This window comes from Haplochromis burtoni, unplaced genomic scaffold (assembly GCF_018398535.1).
Source record: "Haplochromis burtoni strain Fernald_Lab_line unplaced genomic scaffold, NCSU_Asbu1 Contig_234, whole genome shotgun sequence".
NCBI classification, from domain to species: domain Eukaryota; kingdom Metazoa; phylum Chordata; class Actinopteri; order Cichliformes; family Cichlidae; genus Haplochromis; species Haplochromis burtoni.
Window position 1 is genome coordinate 962,869 of NW_024582595.1, and position 21,567 is coordinate 984,435.

General features: G+C 38.6%; 4 protein-coding genes across 7 annotated transcripts; 1 reads left to right on the plus strand and 3 right to left on the minus strand.

The window, feature by feature from the left end:
- Positions 1-900: 900 nt before the first annotated feature.
- LOC102296852 (putative nuclease HARBI1) lies at positions 901-2,758 on the minus strand. Of its 2 annotated transcripts, XR_006055155.1 has the most exons (3): positions 1,768-2,758; positions 1,361-1,655; positions 903-1,131 (listed from the first exon to the last, which is right to left on the minus strand). XR_006055155.1 is itself a non-coding variant. In XM_005943078.3 (2 exons), exons 1-2 carry the CDS (start codon positions 2,478-2,480, stop codon positions 1,454-1,456), a joined length of 915 nt encoding a protein of 304 aa, XP_005943140.2. In that variant the 5' UTR covers positions 2,481-2,758; the 3' UTR covers positions 901-1,453. The 2 variants fall into 2 exon arrangements, 1 of the variants encoding a protein (XP_005943140.2); XM_005943078.3 differs by having other exon boundaries at positions 901-1,655.
- A 605-nt stretch (positions 2,759-3,363) lies between these two features.
- LOC102306029 (post-GPI attachment to proteins factor 2) lies at positions 3,364-8,096 on the minus strand. The gene is made up of 5 exons (XM_005937496.3): positions 7,412-8,096; positions 7,064-7,313; positions 6,708-6,814; positions 6,498-6,606; positions 3,364-6,346 (listed from the first exon to the last, which is right to left on the minus strand). The coding sequence occupies exons 1-5, from the start codon at positions 7,577-7,579 to the stop codon at positions 6,216-6,218; spliced, it is 765 nt and encodes a 254-aa protein (XP_005937558.1). The 5' UTR covers positions 7,580-8,096; the 3' UTR covers positions 3,364-6,215.
- On the plus strand, positions 8,090-12,323 carry chrna10a (cholinergic receptor, nicotinic, alpha 10a). Of its 3 annotated transcripts, XM_042226920.1 has the most exons (6): positions 8,090-8,671; positions 8,939-9,064; positions 9,679-9,824; positions 9,991-10,145; positions 10,646-11,178; positions 11,261-12,323. In XM_042226920.1, exons 3-6 carry the CDS (start codon positions 9,822-9,824, stop codon positions 11,959-11,961), a joined length of 1,392 nt encoding a protein of 463 aa, XP_042082854.1. In that variant the 5' UTR covers positions 8,090-8,671; positions 8,939-9,064; positions 9,679-9,821; the 3' UTR covers positions 11,962-12,323. The 3 variants fall into 3 exon arrangements, with proteins under 3 accessions (XP_042082854.1, XP_005937557.1, XP_042082856.1); XM_005937495.3 differs by lacking the exon at positions 8,939-9,064; XM_042226922.1 differs by lacking the exon at positions 8,090-8,671 and having other exon boundaries at positions 8,702-9,064.
- A 2,831-nt stretch (positions 12,324-15,154) lies between these two features.
- On the minus strand, positions 15,155-16,174 carry LOC102314186 (olfactory receptor 52N5-like). Its single transcript, XM_042226923.1, has one exon. The coding sequence runs from the start codon at positions 16,088-16,090 to the stop codon at positions 15,155-15,157; it is 936 nt and encodes a 311-aa protein (XP_042082857.1). The 5' UTR covers positions 16,091-16,174.
- Between the last annotated feature and the right edge of the window lie 5,393 nt (positions 16,175-21,567).

A 21,567-nucleotide genomic window follows, 5' to 3' on the forward strand; every position in this document is an offset into this window, starting at 1 on the left:
ATTTCGAGCAGCCTTTGAATTGGGACAGCCTTCGGCGCGCCGCCGTGACGTAATCGGCCTTGAAATGCGTACTTTAAGGCTGCAGACCCTGAATTGGGATACAGCCCATGAGATGAGAGGTGGTGTTCACCTTGGACAGGTCGTCAGTCTTGACAACAGCAAGGTCAAGGCGATGGCACTTTCCCCTGCTTACAAAAAAAGCTTAATATCACCTCAAGAATATTTCAAGGACAAAAGATCTGGACCCGTATCCCTAAATATTCTGAGAATCCTCTCAGAGAGCTCCTAACTTAACCTAAAAATTCCTTGCCAGGAGTTTTAGCTTAGAAGTGATTCCAGAACATTTTCAGTGAACTCTGAGCAAGGAATGGATGGGAAATCCTATCTTAGTGAGGAGGTGTGGTTGACCCCGTTGCTAGGTATGAGTCATCATTTCAAAAGCCGTGATTGGTTGATCCTACAAGTTTGATGGAAATGAGCTTTTGGTGATAATGAGCAAAGGATGTACCCTCAAATCAATAAACATATTATACACTCTAATCTTATGCTGACTGTAATTGTAAATAATATTTCACATTCAAGAAAATATCTGGAAAATGAATAGTAAGCTGTAGGGGTTATAGCCTAACATTAGAATCTAAAATATGTGAAAACTTAAACTCATTACACCCTGTTCAAATAATGATTCGTGTCTTATTTGCTCATATTAATATCCTAGCTGGCATATTTTGTACTTTCACTCCCATATGGACCCCATTGAAAACAAGATGGCCTATCTCAAGGGGCTGTCCTTAATGAAGTAGAAATCACAACGTTACAAGTCCAGTGTGGTCTTAACGAGGGTAACACGGCTCAGCTTTTATCAATGTCTGTGATTGCTGGCTGGTACTATTTATAAAGGCTTGTTAACAAATATCCTACAAACACAGAAAATGGAGAGAAAAAAAGGACTCACAAGCCGAACTGGAGCTGAGGAGCAAGGTTTGTTGCTGGCCCATAAAGGTATGTTACGAGGAAAATTTGGCCCAACTGTCACTAGCCAAGGCAAGAGGCGCGCCTGGGACACAATATCAGGATAGCCCAGCGGATCAAACACCATTCCCATCCGCAGCACCTGCTCCGTCAGCATCCCTGCAGGAGAGCAGATTGCAACTCACAATTGATGTGTTTGAACAACAAAAAAAAAGTCCTTTCCCTTCAGGAGGAGTACTACCGCCTTAAAATTGAACACCTAAAAAATAAACCATTTACAGATTGTGTTCTGTGTCTTGCATTTAACAATTGCAGGTGATGTGCAGTAAAACTGTGGTAGTTCTTAATACCATCACAAGTTCTCAAAAGACATGGGGCTACAGCTTGCCTGAAATGTAAATTTGTGAAGTTTGCCCTGTAAGGCAGTCCACTCTGGGCTAGGTTCCCCTGTGGAATGTAAATATCTTCTTCACCACCATCCTCATCGTTGTCTCATCCCATCGCCATCCTCCAGAGGTTCTGCAATCTGTCTAACCTTGCAAATATTGTGTAATATTGCACAGGCTATGATGACTTTGCTGACTTTTTCAGGCCTCAGCCGCACCTCTCCGTGGAGAACATGAAAGCGCCTCTTAAGCTGGCCTATGCCACGCTCCACCACCGCTCTTGTTGTCTTGTGGGCCCTACAATAGAATACAGAGACCTTTAATTATTTGATGGAAATATTGCACTACTTGGATGCTCTAACATATTGCTTGCATTTCATTTCCATGATTTTTGTATTGTTTGGCTTACCTGTTATAGTTTAGTTGGGGCCCTTGGCGTGGCTGGAGGTAAGGTGTAAGGAGCCATGGTTTGCATGGGTAGCCACTGTCCCCTAACAAGTGGCAATTAGCTGGCACATAGCGTCTCTCAAAAAGCTGTCTGATGCCACTCTCGGAGAGCATTCTCGCATCATGTGTGGAGCCTGGCCGTTTAGCCACAATGTCCAAAATCTTACAGGCCGCATTGAAGACTATTTGCACATTGATGCTGTGGAAATTCCTCCTGTTAACAAAGACAGCCTCGTCCTCTGATGGCGCAATTATTCTCACATGTGTTCCATCAATTACACCCACAACGCCAGGGAATCCTGCAATGTCCATAAATGCCCTTTTATGTGTGTGTAAAGTGCGGGCATCCAGCGGGAATGAAACAAATTGTGTCACAATATTAGGTTGTGACAAAGCTGTCAGTGTTTGGGTGATGACTCTGCTGACAGAGGATTGGAACAGACCCAAGTCATCACTGCTGCATTGTTGCATTTTCCCGGTTGCCAAATACCTCAGGGTTGTGATTACTTTCGTCTCCGGTGTAATAGCGTTGTGGCGTCGAGTTGGTGAAGTAATTGCATCTCTAAGGAGATCCACCACAAACATGATTCCTGCACGATCCAATCTGTAGCGTCTCAATAATTCCCTGTCATCCAGTGTTTGCAGGACATCTCTCCTGCCTCTTCTGTTGGCCATTTTGTGCAGCTGCTTAGGGGAACTCCTAAGCCACTAAAAGTCCTCTTCCCTGCTCTTAGCAGATCTCGCCTTAGGAGCCCTTTTAAGCGCTAGGAATCTTGAGGAATAGCTTTTATATTAACTGGGATTGTCGTGTCACTTTTAGGGGAAATTCTAAGAAAACGTCATGACTCTGAGAATTTTCTTAGAATTTGGCCGCTAGGAGCCACTTTTTGCACAAAGATTCTTTAGGGATACGGGCCCTGATGTCTCAACAGGACCTGGAAAAACTAGTACCATGCATTCATCTTTAGTAGGCTTGATTACTGTAACAGCATCTTTACAGGTCTACCTAAAAAATCAGTCAGACAACTACAGCTCATTCAGAACTCTGCTGCTCGAGTCCTCACTAAGACCAAAAAAGTGGACCACATCAGTCCAGCTCTGAGGTCTTTACACTGGCTGCCTGTCCGTCAGAGGATAGACTTTAAAGTTCTGATGCTGGTCTATAAAGCTCTGAATGGTTTAGGACCAAAATACATCAGTGACCTCCTGACCCAGTATGAACCTTCCAGATCCCTCAGGTCATCTGGATCCGGTCTTTTATCAGTTCCCAGAGTCAGAACCAGACACGGAGAAGCTGCATTCAGCTTTTATGCTCCATATATCTGGAACAAACTCCCAGAAAGCCTCAGATCAGCTGAAACACTCAGTTTATTTAAATCCAGGTTGAAGACTCACCTGTTCTCAGCTGCATTTCAATAAAACACCAAATCCACACTGTTAAACTTACATTTCAAAACTTACATTTTAACTACTGATTTTATCTACCGTTCTGATTTTATCTACAGTTTTTTTAATCAACTTTAAATCATGCTTTTTATTTGTTTTTGTTCTTTAATGTCTCTGTAAAGCACTTTGAATCACCTTGTTGTTAAATTGTGCTATATAAATAAACTTGCCTTGCCTTGCCTTGCTTAGATACATCCTCGTCCTGTGCATCTCAGATTGCTGGCTCATCTGTGTCTTATTGAATGAGACACCAATCCAGGTTTTGCTTGGCAGTTGCTCACAATTTTAAGCAAGTCAACATGCCAGCATTTTAAGCTGGATAAATGTAATCATATTCTCCACCACATGTGTTGTTTCAAAAGGAAGGCTACATCCCAGGATATTCACAGCAACAACACAACTAGATGCGTGTTAGGACAGGTGTGGACATCTGCTGCTTCACTGCGAAAAGGCTGGAATGGTGTGACCTCTGTCCAAAGGGTGTGTCGAGGTGGAAATCCAAGAAGTGCAATACGTTCCTGCATGCACACCAGCAAAGCTTGGCAGGACACCCCTTGAAGTAAAGGGGATCTAATGCCCCAAAACATGCTGCTCTGTTGAACTAAGATACATTTGAAGAAGGTTTATGGCTTTTGCTGAGAAATTTTAGGTGTCCAAAAATTTTATTTGACTGTTACTAATCTGGTTATCAATTCAGAGTTATACTATAAAGGGAAACCTTGACTGTTTGATAGAGACCTCTATTTAAAAGAATAATGGTGCTTGAATTAAAAAGAAAAATATATTATTTGTTGTTACTTTTCTTACTCATTTTTTTTTTTTTAGAATTCCTGTTATTAAACACATGTACACACTTTGCAGAGTATATGCCTGCAATGTTGACTGTTTGGGCTAACACAGGGTCCTGTAGCTTTCCTGTAGAGTAAACCTGCACACTGAGGTATTTTCCAAGTCATGCCAGTATATTATGGTAAATATCCTTAAGTTTGAGTGCAAATAAAATAATTAATATTGGAGAAAATTACTGTCATCACATCATGGTTCATAGGTTTCAGTATTATATAGCTTTTGTTAAAATCTTTAATGACATATTGAAGATATTTACTGACTACTTCATCTGAAAACAGAAGAACAAAGTAATAAACTTTTAGTGATGCGCTTCACATACATTTGTCATATAATATTTGGTTAATATTATTGATTGATAGATTGTTTAATATTAGAACCTACACAATATTAAGCTTTGATCATTTGCATCATCTGGTTTAGATATATGGTGGATTATAAGAAACTTCAGAGCAGTCCAAATTCAATCATACTGCAAGATATATACAGAGGAAATATTTTGAGACTACCTTACAATCTTGGTGGTATAATACAAATGAACAGTAGCATATAATGATGTCTTAAGTCAATCATAAGTTGAAGTGCATATATATATTTTAAGTTCTGTTAGAACGATGAAATAACCTTTACAGTGATTTGTTTATTAGACACAGCACAGTTTGCACAAATATGCAAACAATTACATTTAAACTTTAACCAGACAAATTTATTCCCATGTGCAGGAATTCCTTTGTGCATACATGGAAAGTGTAAGGCCTAAACAGGACAGGCACCAACAGATATGGTACTGATAATGGTATAACTAGTATAAAGAGATGCGCTGAAGTTGTGTAAAGGTAGTCAGGCTAAACAAACTTAAATTGTGCACCCTAAATTAAATTTGCCAGTTACATAGGTATTTTTAGCTGAATCTTCCTGTTATTGAGATCAGATAATATAGGCTTGTGTATTGACATTATAGGCTGATCTTAACTTTGAGCTGTAACCTGCCAATTTAACCATCATCACAAAAATGTGAATCTATGCCTAACACAGTGTTAACAAGACCTGAGTATTATCAGTTTCACAAAGATAGGACTTTCTCAGGTAAGGTATTCACTGTATTGGATAATTTTACACGGTTCATTGATTGATTGGTTGATTGATTGTTTTTAATTTAGGTACTTTAATTTAATTTGATTTTATCATGTTTTTCCTAAATCTGTTGATATGGCATGTCAAGCTGGAGTATACTCTTTCATTTAAATCTACAGGTTTTTATTGGGGGATTTAATTTTGGTGCACAGCGAAGAGTTAGGTAATCAGGACACAATAGTGTGCACAGTTCCTCACATATTACTGAGGAAATCTGATTTGAAAAGTGTTAAATTAACATTTCAACTGCCAATATTGCAGAAGTATTTAAAGTTATGATTTACTGAACTTTATTATGTCTCTGTTTGTGTTTTAAAAGCCCGACTAGGAATGGGCACGGCAAACTAGCTAAGATTAAAAATACTCTGGTGTGTAATGTGGTTCATGTAATATACTTGCCCTTAAAAAATAAACCATAAATAAGTAACAACATAGAATAAAGCGCTTTGTCAACAGCAACCTGAATATTGCATTTTATTACATGAAAGTGAGTATTGGTGCCAATCTTTTTTGAGGACTCTAAATAGAGTGCAGTGTTTCTGAAGCTGGACACTAAGGCTTAGAATTCAGAATGCATCCATTTCCTATCCTTGAGTTTATATTTCAAAATAAAAGCCAAGCATACTTGAAGAACTATCACTTTACTTTGGCACATTTCTAGTATGACCACAAATTTGCTGTGCAGTGTATAAAAGTTAAAATGTCACATTACATAACATCATGTAGGTTGGTGAAGGCATCCATGAATGAGACACTGAGGCAAAAGAATGCACTTAAAGTTATCCTAATACCCCTACAGTAGCACATGTGCATATCTTATGTTCATTTGTCAGACATCATCACTCACTAAGGATTTGTGTGTGGTCATCATGGAAATATATGGAAAAGGCCTTCATCCCACTCTTCCGCTTCAGCAGGATCAAGGCTGCTGTCATCAGGTGGTTGGGGGGTGGTACATGTAGTACCTAGTCCTTGACTTTCTAGTCAGAAGTCTTTATCCTCTGAAGATGAAATGAGCATGACCTCCCGGCTCTTAAAGTCCCACACGGCTGTAAGATGGAAGGCCATATTGGAGAAAACAACTAGATACTCAAACAGGGCAAAGAATGTGTAACCTGATAAAAGAAGAAACAGAGTACAGAAAAAATATAATTTGGTCAGAATATTGTGAATATTTGCATTACTGTAAATATGATGGTTGATGATTAATATTAATAAAGCAGCACACAATCCACACAGAAACATAAGGATGGGTTAAATACTCACTCCCTGATTCACAGTACATGTTGTGTTTCCAGTAAAAGAATCCGGCAAAAGCACAGAAACATACATTGAGAAGTAAGAAACGCACTTTCCAGTGGTGAGACTTGGCATCCTGTGAGGGCACAACAAAGTAAACAAATACTGAAATTGACTGTAATTCTACAAATGATATGGCAGTTTTTAAGTTCTAGTGCCTCATTTGCTATTTCTTACCTCAGGACTTAAGGAATATTTCTTAATAGATTTCCATAAACGGCAGGTTATCAACATGTAGATTAGAGAACTTACAATGAACAGGACAAAACCTTCCTTATGCACAACTAAGGAGCAAAAACACAAAGAGGAAGGGAAATTTGACCAACAAATGGGGAGAACTTGTGATAATATGTTATTAAACTTTACATAAATGCACCAACCACCAGTCATATTATACTTAGCACAACTGAAACTGCTTGTTTTTAATGTCCAAGAATAGGTAATAGTATTATCAGTATTATTATTATAGTATTACACTATATTTGTGCAGACAAGGCCTGTACAAAAATGCAAACTAAATTCAGAATACTCACAGTAAGTTTCAGTGGATGATACGTATGTGAGCAACAAAAGTCCAAGGTTTTCAGATATAGAAAAGCCCAGGTTTAAACAGCTGAGTAAACTCTCTGGAAACCTGGTAGCAAAGCGAGCCTTGTAAAACTTGAAGTAGGTAAAAGCCACCAGTAACCTTGGTGCTGAGTGTAGTCCAATGCAGAATCGCCAAATGTGGCACTCAGGACTTAAGCTGATAGAGGCACTTATAGATGGCAGGTAATTAGGAACCTAAACACACATCAAGAATTTTGTTTAGGTTAAAAATATATAATCAATACATAATAAGGTATTGCAACTACTACCATAGAACTAAACATACACATTACCTGGCAGTGTGTACCAGTGGCATCTTCAAAATGAAAAACAGAGGATATGAAGACACAAGTGATGAGCCCGAGCAGGGGTAGGCACACAGTCGCCAGAACACAGGTGGCGAAGGATACCCTAATAACCAGGGGTCTTTCATGCCCCAAAATATTTGAACTTTGTAGCATTTTAGATTGCGACAGCGGGAAAAGAAACAATCGTGTAAAGATGATCACATATGGGATATAACGCTCTTGGCATCTTTAGCTATGCTAGGTAAGAAGAAAATAGACTGGAGATGAGTAAACATGTCAAGTACATCCATAAGGTCAATATTTATCTTGAACCACTCGGGAACATTTCAGATTTAAAACATTCGCGTGAATTTACTGAACATGTAATGGCTAAATCCATCCATCCTACCTTCACCCTGTTTACTGTTTGCCAGTGGTCTCTCCCAACAATACCTACGCTGTAACAATAATATTTAAGTATGCAGGGCGGTGGACGTGCATTTCTCAATCAGCTATCGTCGATCGCCTAAAACACTGCTCGGCTCATCCAGTCATTTTAAATTCCCGCATTTTAGTGGGTGTTTGTTTTGTTTGTTTTGTTGTTTGCATTACGCGACCTCAGATGAATGCTCCGATGAGATGATAACGGGCCTGCGGGTGTAGCATCCTTGTCGTGTAAAACGAGTAGGTGGGGACCACCAGCACCCGGAAGAGAAAGTCGAGGAGGACAGTGTTGTGATTGCTACAGCATATATATTTCGACATAATGCAAATTATGTATTATGTAATTATTATCTTTAAAAAAAAAAAAATCATTGGCCAGATTTAGCCCGAAGACAAGGAGCGAGAAATGTGTTATTATTTGTTTGTTAGTTGCCGGTAGTTCTCCGTGGTGCTGAATCACAGCAAACAGGGGGACTGTTCTTATTATCATTAATTCGCCACCAAAACCCCATCAAAGATAATACACAACACCACCTTTAACTCGCCGTGTTTGTGCAGGGTGTACACGTGGTCGTATCAGCTGGATTCGTTCTGTCCCGCCCCTTCCCGAGCGCTTGTTGGGCTTGTACAGCACCGGATTACATCGCTGCTGACTTCCCCCATCGGTGTGTTTTTGTAAAGACTATTTTCGGCGAATAAAACGTGTTTGGGGACAGAGCAGTTCAAATGGTTCTCGGATGGAGGGCATTTGCTTCAGCAAGATGAAACAATGGCGAATCCAGACTTTATTCCGCTGGCTGCTGTGTGTCGGTATTTTGCCGAGTAAGTTACTTTCGTTTTATTTTCTGTTTACCTCGTATAATCTAAAACGATGTCGGTATGTCGATCAGTTTTGCGTTCCTATTTAGGTTGGTTTAATATCATATGAAAGGGAACTATATTAAAACTGTCCTAGCAGAGAAGAAAGCTTTAGATAACATTTTTCTATAAAGTGTGGTTGGACGTGTGATCCCAGTCATCTGTATTTCATTGCATCTATTATATTTTATAGAACATCCTTTTCACCTCATATTTCCTCTCCCCCTCAAGCTGTTTCCCGCAATCCGCAAACTTGTTGCCAGCTGTTTGGGGATTTTGCTGTCATCATAATCCTGTAGACCTTCTTTGCATCCAGCTCAGAGGCTTTATTGAAACAGGACTCGAGGTTAACATCTGGTTAGTCCAAATCCATTGTTGACACTGGGAATAAATTTAGTGATATAAACTACGTTTCCTGTTGAAAACTCTTCCTGCTCGTTTCCTGATTGATGAGTGATTATTTTAATTAGATTTTATTTTAATGCGTGAATAATGGCTTCGTGCGTTTGACGAATATTTCCCAATACTTTGCCTCCAGGTTTAGGCTCATTTTTATTTGTTGTTTGTTCACTGGATTAATGTTGCATGTTGCACTCCATATACAGAGCTTTAGCAGAGAAAGTCACTGTTGGCACATGTTGGCAGATGTGTTTGGTCTATTTCTAGAGCCTTATAGAAGGGAAATATAGATTGCCATTGCCCTTTGTTCCCTACCACCATCTGCTGTACCATCCATATTTTGTCTCACATGCCCCACATGTTTTTCCCTTTTCTTGCAACCCTCTAAATCCACAGCACTGCCTTTGTTGTGCATGTCACTGGCTTGAAAATCTAATGATCTGTGATCACACCAGCATGCCTTTCATAGCAAACACATATTTTTCTCGATTAAAATGGAAATACATGAATACTGAAATGCATCACATGTTTTGTGTTAACATAACTTTAAACTGTTTTGTTCCTTGCCCTAGCTTGTTGGTGTGCTCATGGAAGATATGCTCAGAAACTCCTAAAGGATTTGTTCACAAACTACACTAGCGCACTGAGGCCTGTAGAGGACACAAACACCATCCTGAATGTAACTCTACAGGTTACACTCTCCCAGATAATTGACATGGTAAACTCCCACAGTGCACATAACTGTATGAGTGAAATTGATCCATGCAGATACACATATATCTGTATTGCTGTTTTGTATTTTATTTTATTGTGTTTTATTTTTTTTTTTACTGTTTTAACTGTAATATTCCCCTTTTATGATCACCTTTCTCAATATATTACAGGATGAGCGAAACCAAATTCTAACTGCATATTTATGGATACGGCAAGTGTGGTTTGATGCACACCTTAAATGGAATAAAGATGATTATGACGGCCTTGATACCATCCGCATACCGGGTAGTTATGTATGGAGACCTGATATAGTTCTCTATAACAGGTAGGTTGGATGGGCACAAATTCAATACTATATGACGACATTCTGCCCAATATGAAATACACAAGCTAAACATGCTTTGAAGCTGTCATTTGTAGGTGTACAGGCCTATGCCGACTGCTTCTTATAGTCCAATAATGCAGCATATACAACAGTCTAGGCAACTATAAAAACAAAAACATAAAATTTGAATTTTAGAAAAGTGATTGAAAGTGCAAGAAAGTATTAGGTAAGTAGGTGTAAAGTAATTCCATATAGTGATGCCTCCCATGGTTTAAAATTGTCATTGAAACTAAAGGATGCTGAAACATTAAACATAATCATGTTATATTATTGAAAAGCAATAAAAACAGACACGATCCTTACCTAGTGTACTTGTGCCTTTCCAGTTTGAAACTAATCAAAGCTGTTTTTGTAAAAGACCTATTCAAAATTTGCTCCTAGTATGAATTTACAGTGTTGTTGAACATTGTTTTTTCAGCAATGATTTCTTTGTTTTTTAGCGCAGATGATCATTTCACTGGTCCCATGGACACCAATGTGGTGATTCGACATGATGGACAGATAATGTGGGATTCTCCAGCAATCACTAAGAGCTCATGCAAAGTGGATGTGTCTTTCTTCCCCTTTGATGCGCAGCAATGCCGGTTCACCTACGGCTCCTGGACCTACAACGGTAACCAGCTTGACATCCTTAATGCAATGGAGAGTGCTGACCTGGCTGACCTGGTGGAAAACGTTGAGTGGGAGGTGCTTGGTATGCCGGCTAAGAAGAGCATTGTTCTTTATGGTTGCTGTGCTGACCCTTACCCAGATGTGACATACACACTGAAACTTAAGAGGAAAGCATCCTTCTATGTCTTCAACCTGCTCATACCATGTGTGATGATCTCTTTTCTGGCACCACTTGGTTTCTACCTTCCTGCTGACTCTGGAGAGAAGGTGTCATTGGGTGTCACAGTGATGCTGGCACTCACTGTCTTTCAGTTACTAGTTGCAGAGATCATGCCCCCCTCTGAGAATGTACCACTAATTGGTAAGAATCAAATCCCAGTATGTGTGATAGTAATGCACTACAAATCTGTTCACAGATTTTCTCATCTTATTTCCTTCCACAGGAAAATATTACATTGCAACAATGACAATGATTACAGCCTCCACTGCTCTGACCATATTTGTCATGAACATACACCACTGTGGCCCTGATGCCAAGCCTGTTCCCAAATGGGCCAAGAAAGTCATTCTGCAGTACATGGCCAGAATGTGCTTTGTTTATGAAGTTGGGGAGAACTGCATGTCACCTCAGCCAGAGAAACAGGAGCCTCCTCCTGTACAGAACACCAACTGCACCATGAATGGTCAGGCGGGACCGGGCAGAGAGGACTGCATCTTCAGAATGGAGAGAGGACAAGAGATAGTGGGACCTATGCCCACAGAGGAAAAAGAAGACATGGATCAGATGCTGTCTCCTATAGGCTCAATCGGGAAGAACCCTACTAGCAACTACAGCTCTTGGAAGAATGGCATTTTTGCAAGCCTGGACTGTGGTGACTCAGGGGAGGGGAGGAGATGCAGGAAGGGAGGAGTGAGTGATGGAGAGAAAAAAGACAGAGAGATTTCCTGCAGCATCCAAAGCAATGAAACACAGCTCTTGCGTAACATAGAGTATATAGCCAACTGCCACAGAGATCAGAGGGCCACGCAGAAAAGGACTGGAGAGTGGAAGAAGGTGGCCAAAGTTTTAGACCGCTTCTTCATGTGGATTTTTTTCATTATGGTGTTTTTCATGAGCCTTCTCATCATGGGCAAAACCATATAACTGCAGACCTTTTCAGAAGGTTTGGTGACAGCATGAAATGCCGTTAATAGCATAAAGATCATTCCAGGTTAGGACAGGAATAATCCAGTATTATCAGATTCTGTAAAAGTTTCTCATATTTCCAGGAATGTTTGAGATTTCACCTACTATTACAAACCTTTTTGTGAGTAGAATTAAATCTTTGATAAAGTTGTTGTTTATGGACTTTCTCCCCTTGCTATGTGAAAGTTATTCCACTCACCCAAGAAGTGGGAAGTTCTTTTGTCAAATCTATATATTTTATGATAATGATATTTTTTCAGTTGTTCACTATTGAGTTCTTCTTTTAAAAAATAAAATACAGATTAATTTCTATACAGGAACTTTTATTTCCCCTTTATTTAAGGTGTTCATAAACTAATATCAACAAGCAACAAATAAATATTATCCGCTGTTGCTTAAGAAATGTCTTATTGTTGCAGGAAAATTTAAAATGTCCACATTCCAGAAAAGAATCTATTAATTTACTGATACAAAACGAAATAGTGAAGTGATGAAATAAACATACAGATCATTTAAGCAGCAAAAACAGTTACTTGCAGTTTCCTTGAATACTTAATTAGCCACTTGAGACTGACTGTTGAAAAACACAACTTTTGAGCAGAAATAAACATGTTTTCGTCCTGGTTCATAAACCATTTAAGTCTCTATAGGAAAAATTCCCCTTCATAACAAATTTACAGGGTGATTTATTATATATTTGAATTATTTTTTATTTTTTTATGGCTCACCCATTTAAAATGCACTGTGACTTATGCAAGAGGTATTAAAGTGTTAAAGACGCATTGCTCACTTAATGAGACTGGGTATCTGCACTAATTAGCAGGTATCTGTAATGCAAGGTTAATTATAGATCTATGAATGAACCTAATGTTGTCACTTTTGTCTACACAAAGCCTAAATGGTAATGCCCATAATTTTCAAATAGAGGGTCCAAAATGGGACCTCACGAACCCGTGATGTGACAGTAACTTTTATATAGTGGTCATCATTATCATGTCACAGAAAGAGGGTTTTTCATTCAAAACAGTCAGTACCTGAGGCTTTTTTGTGTGGAGCTTATATATTCTCCCTGTTCTTGGGCAAACAGCTTGCTCCCTCAGTCCAAAGACACACATGTCAGGTTGATTGCAGAGATTAAAATCAGCTGAATAGCCCTGTGATAGATTGGTGATGTGCCCAGGGTTTATCCCACCCCTCACTAAAATAGGCTCCAGCCCTCCTCCAACCCAAAATCTGACAAAGCAGTTAAGTCAAAAGCAGTTACTATGGTTATGGTGGTGTCCTGAGAAAGTAAGGCCTCCAGTGAACCCTGAGAGGGTTCAATGCTCTTTTAATGCTTCACATGGCTTGTTTGACTAATTTATAAATCCATGAAAATATAACAGCTGGCATGGGTATAAAATAATTATACTAGCACAAGACCCTTTGATAGAAATTGTGTTACCAGTTTCTGTAAAACATATAACATGCTTATGATGATACCGCTAGTGTAACGCTTATGCATTAACCGTGAAATCTCATAGTTTGCAGCCATTAGTTTAGCTCTTGGTATAATCCCTCATCTATATGTTTTAGAGAGGGATAGCCCTCTTTAATCTCGACCAGAAAGGAAAATAGTCTGAATGCTTAGTCAGCAGTACTCTGTTCTAAACTGTTAGGAAATGCACTACAATGCAATGTCACATTAACAGAAGTAGAGAAAAATTACAGTAAAATGTCATGGGAAAATAATCTGTCCTGGATAATCCAGGTGCATGTGGCATGCAGGAAGACAAGGAAAGTATTTTAGGGGGATTACAATGGTACTTTCTTTTTTTTTTAAATTCAGAAATATATTTCTGGTAAAAAATATTTTCCTTCTATCTGATGGTCCTAATTTGAAGGTGTGAAAGACAACTCCTTGCACACAGTCATGCCAAACAATACAGAACAGTGTTGATAATGGATTAGAATGAAGAACTGAATTGATTAAGTTGATCCAAACAGCCATTCACCAAGGAAATATTTTATCACTGGCATTTCTTATTATCTTTAGCCACACAGTAATCTTAGTTGGCTTTTATGAGTAAAGAATTAGTTAAAAAAAAACCTCTAAAAGCCTTTTGTTATTAATAGGATATGACAAAGAAGCCTCAGAAGCTTCAAGGCAAGGCAAGGCAAATTTATTTGTATAGCACAATTCAACAACAAGGTGATTCAAAGTGCTTTACAGAGACATTAGAAACAAAACAAATAAAAAGCATGATTTAAAATTGATTAAAACAAGCAAACAAACAAACTAACTAAACACACACATTTCACACCTGTTCGCGCGATCTGAACCCTTATTGTAAGGGGAGCTACCAGTCCTTCTGTGGACGAGCTACTTTCTATTTTAAATTCCCTGAATTTAAAATACTCTCTTCAGTTAGCGTTAGATGGAAAATAATAGTTGCAAGGGTACATAATAAACAACTGAAAATATATTCCCTATTGGTATATGTACAATAAATACATTTTGTATTTGTATTGTGATACTCTATCAAAGTAAAAAAAAAAAAACATTACTAACTTTTTGAGCACAAGTTTTGGGTTGTAAGTTATTAACAATGACTACACAGAAAAAACCCCACAAGCTTACTGAAAACAAATGCATTACTCAGCTCCAAATACATGCATAGTGATACGGATTATAAGGACATTTTTATTTATTTTATGCTCTGTCATAGATATTATTTTAATGGCTTTTCAGCAATCAATCAATAGAAGTGTGTAGGCTTGGCCCCACTTAAAAAAAAGGTTGGTAGAAAACATTTAGATTTGAATACATGGGTGGGAGGAAAATTAATGCGTCACTCATTCTGATGTCTTGTCATTTTATGCTGTTGTTATTGTTATTGAGCTGTTGAAAGACTTTTCAAAAGGAACTGGAACTTCAGTTAAAAGAAAAGGTTAATCTAAAATAGGTACCTTTTAGTTGCAACCACTGAAAACCTTACTTTATTTATTTATTTTGTACTAATGTAAGGTGACCTTCAGGGTATTTAAAGGTGCCTATAAATAAAATAGGCGCCTTTATTAGTACTGTAAATTAGTACTGTAAATTAGTACTGTAAATTTAAGATAAAAATTTAAGATAAAATTTAAGATAGAAAATTTAAGATAAAAAATATTAGGATGGAGTCACTTTTCTTTTCAGTATTTCAGTAATTTTATGTCTTAATGATCTCGTTTGCATTCCATAAATTATTGGATTCAGATTAGCAGGGACAACATGAAATAAAACATATGCAATTTTCCTTAAGTCTGGGTAATTTGGGAAACGATGCAAAATAATTGTTAAAAATCCTGACCAGAGCATGATCAGATAAAGAACAAGGTGGCTTGCACATGTTTGCAGCGCTTTGTTATTTAAGTCTTTGTTTTTCTTAATCCAGCAAATGAGAGCAATTCTAAAATAGGTGGCAGCTATGCTTGCAATTGAACTAGTAAACAGCAGCACAGTGAAAAAGAGTCCATAGATGTTGTTTACGGACACGTCCTCACAAGAAAGCTTGAATAGTGATGCATTGTCACAGTAAGAATTTTGTATAGTGGATCTGCAGCGGGACAGCCTCACAGTAAGACCTATTAATATAGACACAAGCACTACTGACACCCCCCAGGCAGCTGCGGACAGCCCAACCACAGTTCTGGTTGTCATAATGGAACTATACCTTAAGGGGTGGCATATCGCCACATATCTATCAATTGCCATAATGATGAGGATCATATGTGAAGCCGATCCAAATGTGTGACTTTGAAAAGCCTGAACCACACACTGTTTGTAGGTGATAAACCGTTCGGTTGCCAAGATGTGAGCCATTAGCTGAGGCAGCAGGACTGTGTTACCTATGAGATCATTGACAGACAGGTTACAAAACAGAAAGTACATTGGCTGGTGCAAACTCTTCTGAGAAATGATAAGCAAAAGGACTCCAATGTTAGAAAAAAGCAGGGTGAAGTAAACAAAGAGCAGTAAGAAAAAGAGAGGATACGTTAACTGTGGAGAAATGTCAAAACCTTGGACCTCCAGAATATCGGTTGAAACTGTTTTGTTTTTTTCCATTCTCTTTACTTAATGGGAAACCTAAAAGAGAAAACACTGACAATGAAACATGATAAGTGTCCCAGTACGTTAAAGCTGAATGAACATACTTATTACACTTTTTTTTCTGCCTGAAAAAAATCAATAAAAATAAAATATGATTAAAAATGCTTCAGGATAACAAAAAAAGAAAAACAAACACAAAATTAAATTAAATTACACTTTTAAAAACACATTGCCTTCAATTGAAATATTCAGTAATCAAATTCTGTCTTGTTCTCTTGCATTAAAAAAAAACCCCTTTTTCATTCATTTTCAAATATGGTGTGTAAAACAACAACAACTAAAAGTGACACCAATAAACCATAACCATAAACTAAGGAAAGTACCAACAATTTATAGTGAAAATGCAGATGTTTTGAAAAAACAAAACAAAACAAAAAAATGCTCAACAAAACCTACAACAATGTGAAGTCACAGTGTTTTAAGCTGCTAGTGTTTTGTACCTTGGCTGTGGAGGAAGGAATCTAATCAGCAGCTACAGCTGAGTGACTTTTATATTCAGGGTGTAACATTTGATATGAATTTACTGGCTTCTCCATTTCAGCTACAGTTCTATATTTATCAAGGGCTCGTTATAGATTCCCACATGAATTAATATGGAGCTTGATATTTAATTTTTGTCTAGATGCAAGAATAAAAGCAAAACTTTTCCTGCCATACACTTCGAAAGAAGAAAAAAAAAGTTAACAAGCACATTTTAAATTATTAACAAGAATGAGGACCATAAATAGTGGCCAGTGTGTATTATCTGTAGAAATTGTACTCTTTCCACTTTTCACTGTATGTTTGTGACCTGCACTCTACCTGCAGTCCTTCCAGACACATGAAGAAAGCAATGGGATATGGAAACAATGTGGACTTGTCCGCCATGGAGCTCCTCCTCATAAAGGATGACATAAGGAACGTCAAAAGACTCTGTAGTAAAGCAGAACGCCTTTGGAAATCAACTAAAATTGATGTTCACAGGCTCCACCTTAGGAAAGTTTGGGTTGCCCTGCACGAAACCATTAAATCAGCTAGATCAGGATATTTTTCTCAGTTGATCTCATCAAACAAGAAAAATTCCAAAGTACTGTTCGAAACCATAAAATGGCCTGTATTTATATAGCGCTTTACTAGTCCCTAAGGACCCCAAAGCGCTTTACATATCCAGTCATCCACCCATTCACACACACACATTCACACACTGGTGATGGCAGGTACATTGTAGCCACAGCCACCCTGGGGCGCACTGACAGAGGCGAGGCTGCCGAACACTGGCACCACCGGGCCACCAGTAGGCAACGGGTGAGGTGTCTTGCCCAAGAACACAACGACCGAGACTGCCCAAGCCGGGGCTCGAACCGGCAATCTTCCAATTACAAGGCGCACGCCCAACTCTGGAGCCACGCTCGCCCCATAAACTCTATTGTTTCCCCTGTGGACCACCCAGTACCTGTGTCCTCTCTATGTGAGAGTGATGACTTTCTAAACTTCTTTGTAGATAAAGTTAATAATGTCCTTATGAGCATTGTGTCTCTGGTCCACCTCCCCCTCATTTGCTGTAAGTGTTTAACCCATTGACCATACATGACCTTTCACTTCTGCTGGATAAAATGAACATCACCACTTGTCCAAATGAAATTCTACCTGCTGTGCTGTTTAAAAATGCTCTCTCTGTCATATCTCCAAACTGCGAACGTTTTTGTCTAAATCTGAGTTAGAAATGATTATTCATGCTTTTATTTCTTCTCGCTTAGATTACTGTAACAATCTTTTTTTTTTTTTGAGCAAAAAGAACCTTGACCGTCTCCTGCCTATGTTTCTGATCTCTTAGAACCTCACACTCCCTCTCGCAGCCAGAGATCATCTAATCAAAGGCTGTTGGTAGTTCGTCAAAACATCAAAACTAAGAGTTTGAGTGAAAAAACAAACAAAAACACAAAAAAGTGTATGCTCAAAAGTTATTCTAAATGTTGAGACAGGTGTTGTTTGTGTTGGGATTCTAAAAATTTGTGAAATTTGTGGCATAGAAATGGTAGCACTGGTTTGGTTTTTGATAATATGCAGAGTGATGGTTATAAAGTCTAACAGCTGCTGGGAGGAAGGACCTGCTATTAAGCTCCTTTGTGCACCTATGATTTATTTAGTTTTTGACTGAATTACATACAAGAAAAAAAAGTGCCCTGTGGCAAGCTGCAGTCCAGGATTTACTATGCCTCTTTCCATATATTTCCATGATTTTCCATGTATTTCAATGAGTGCTCCATAAAAGCATAAGCACATGTAAAAATAAATAAATAAATATTTTCAATATTTCATATCTACATTAACATCTGAAAATGAACCAGGGACTTTCACTGGGGCAATTTCAAATTCCCCAAATGTGAATATGTTTATGTTCCAGTGAACCATGTCATCAGATAAGTCAACCACTCAAATAAACAATCAAGCAGAAAAATACCTTAACCTTACATAGAAAGGCCTGAGACAGTAAACTCAACCCATGCCCTTTTCTGTGGAACAGTACTAAAAAAGGGCAAATAATGTAATAAGTGGGTCAAATGAATTATCAAAGCAGCTCAAGGGTTCATCATATCCATTTCCCAGGGGAAGATGATTAGTCCTAATGTCCTTACTGCCCTTTTGTGTGAGTAAAAATTGTCCTTGTTCCCCATTGCCTGTTGTGATCACTTCAGAGCTCTGTTTCAATTAGTATTCTTTCATACTTTCTGGAAAGGCCGAACATTGAAATCATTAAACATGGTTTTTGTCTTTCTGCATTTTCTGTAAAACATTTTACTTCAATATTAATAAATTACTATGTCAGAAGGAACTGTTGTTCCTACAGTGCAAATGAATGTACATAAAAAACAATAAATGATTGTAATAATTCATATATTTATGAAAAAATAATAAACAGTGTTATAGTACCCAAGGTGTAAAAATAATTTACTTAATTTCACAGTTCATGATTAAAGTTTAAAAAAATCAAATGTTCACACATTATTATGCAACTCCACTTAACAACTTGTAAACATCTGAGTCACACACACCTCCCAGGAGTATTATTAAAAAACAATCCTCATTAGCAAGTAAAACAGTATATCATTCTAGACTAGAGGTTTACCATTTGTCCAGGGATTAATTAAAATGTGAGACAGTTAATAACACATCAATTAATCAAACTTCTAAGGGGCTCATTAAAAATATGTTTTGACAAAGTAATCAGGGATTTGGCTGTTGTAATTCTGCCCAGTTAAAGTGGTTCCAGTTACATAATAGTTTTATAAAAGTTTTATTACAACTCTTTATTTTAAGAGCTGAAATTATATTTAAGCTGAATAAAAATATATTTTTATTATTTCTGTGGCACTACTTTATGGTATAAGGTATTGTTATGCTAATGCAGCAATTATGTTATAAAACAGTTATAAAAGTATATAAAAGAAATACTTTTAAAGTATTATTTGTAGCACTATATACCAACATATCTTTACTAATAATATATATATACGAGTTTATTGTTTGCCATTTGTATCTATCTATCTATCTATCTATCTATCTATCTATCTATCTATCTATCTATCTATCTATCTATATCTATAAAAAAAAAAAAAAACACCCAGCACGCCCCTGCGGGCGGTTTATCCTTCAAGCTCGGGTCCTCTACCAGAGGCCTGGGAGCTTGAGGGTCCTGCGCAGTATCTTAGCTTCTGGACAGAGATCTCCGATGTTATTCCCGGGATCTGCTGGAGCCACTCGCCTAGCTTGGGAGTCACCGCACCTAGTGCTCCGATTACCACGGGGACCACCGTTACCTTCACCCTCCACATCCTCTCGAGCTCTTCTCTGAGCCCTTGGTATTTCTCCAGCTTCTCGTGTTCCTTCTTCCTGATATTGCTGTCATTCGGAACCGCTACATCGATCACTACGGCCGTCTTCTTCTGTTTGTCTACCACCACTATGTCCGGTTGGTTAGCCACCACCATTTTGTCCGTCTGTATCTGGAAGTCCCACAGGATCTTAGCTCGGTCATTCTCCACCACCCTTGGGGGCATCTCCCATTTTGACCTCGGGACTTCCAGGTTATACTCGGCACAGATGTTCCTGTACACTATGCCGGCCACTTGGTTATGGCGTTCCATGTATGCCTTGCCTGCTAGCATCTTGCACCCTGCTGTTATGTGCTGGATTGTCTCAGGGGCATCTTTACACAGCCTGCACCTGGGGTCTTGCCTGGTGTGATAGACCCCAGCCTCTATGGATCTGTGCTCAGAGCTTGTTCTTGTGCTGCCATGATTAGTGCCTCTGTGCTGTCTTTCAGTCCAGCTTTGTCCAGCCACTGGTAGGATTTCTGGATATCAGCCACCTCCTCTATCTGCCGGTGGTACATACCGTGCAGGGGCCTGTCCTTCCATGATGGTTCCTTGTCTCCCTCCTCTTTCTTGGGTTTCTGCTGCCTGAGGTATTCACTGAGCACTCGGTCAGTTGGGGCCATCTTCCCAATGTATTCTTGGATGTTCGTTGTCTCATCCTGGACTGTGGTGCTGACACTCACCAGTCCCCCAGTGCCCCTCGTGAAGATCATTAAATCAGAAACTGCAAATGGAGAGCCGACTACAGTGAACGAGCATGGTGATGTCGCCTCCGACCTCCGCGACATGTACAAGTTAGATAGCAACCTATGCCAAGCGATGTATAAGTGCATGCAAGAGTGACGAGAACATAAAACGATTCACTGATCCGACTGCACTACAGGCATACCATGCAATATGCACTCCTGGGAAATGTCGTTCCGGAACTGGACGAAAGTGTAAGTCGGATGGATAACAGAAGTAGAGGCGTAGGTAGTCAGGAAACTGAGGGAGGATTTGAAACTAACCAGAAGGACAACCCATATTGCCGACATATGGAGGGACAGTATACAAGTACCTGGGGAGTCCTCGTCAGGTCGAAATGGATACATGAAGAGGCCGCAACAGAGAGCTGCAAGACGCACCAATAGAGCCTTGCAGAGGGTTCAGGCAGTCCTTGAGGATCAGGCTGAATGGCTAAGAACACAGATCCGAGGCCAATCAACACGTACGCCCTGCGCCGTGATCCAGGTACCCTGCTGGGATAATAGGCGGCCAAAGACGAGATAGAAGCACATAATACTTCTATAGTGACTGTATCATATCTGATTATCTATCTATCTATCTATCTATCTATCTATCTATCTATCTATCTATCTATCTATCTATCTATCTATCTATCTATCTATCTATATATAGTATAATATATAATATACATAACTATATATAATATATAAAATATAATATATATAATAGACTATTAATTAAAAGATAATTGCACAAAAATAAAAAATCAAAGATTAACACATTTAAATGCAAATTGATTAAATTATCCAAATAAAATTGAGTGAATTACAAAGTAAAAGATTATAATATTTG

Bases quoted from the DNA above. Each gene is read 5' to 3' on its own strand.
- LOC102314186 (XM_042226923.1), bottom strand. From the start codon at position 16,090: ATGGAAAAAAACAAAACAGTTTCAACCGATATTCTGGAGGTCCAAGGT.
- LOC102296852 (XM_005943078.3), bottom strand. From the start codon at position 2,480: ATGGCCAACAGAAGAGGCAGGAGAGATGTCCTGCAAACACTGGATGAC. The intron at 1,656-1,767 runs GTAAGCCAAACA...ATTCTATTGTAG, and splicing joins CCCCAACTAAACTATAACAG to GGCCCACAAGACAACAAGAG.
- LOC102306029 (XM_005937496.3), bottom strand. From the start codon at position 7,579: ATGCTACAAAGTTCAAATATTTTGGGGCATGAAAGACCCCTGGTTATT. The intron at 6,815-7,063 runs GTGAGTATTCTG...TTTGCTCCTTAG, and splicing joins ATCATCCACTGAAACTTACT to TTGTGCATAAGGAAGGTTTT. The intron at 6,607-6,707 runs GTAAGAAATAGC...GTGCCCTCACAG, and splicing joins AATATTCCTTAAGTCCTGAG to GATGCCAAGTCTCACCACTG.
- chrna10a (XM_005937495.3), top strand. From the start codon at position 8,587: ATGGAGGGCATTTGCTTCAGCAAGATGAAACAATGGCGAATCCAGACT. The intron at 8,672-9,678 runs GTAAGTTACTTT...TCCTTGCCCTAG, and splicing joins GTGTGTCGGTATTTTGCCGA to CTTGTTGGTGTGCTCATGGA. The intron at 11,179-11,260 runs GTAAGAATCAAA...TTCCTTCCACAG, and splicing joins TGAGAATGTACCACTAATTG to GAAAATATTACATTGCAACA.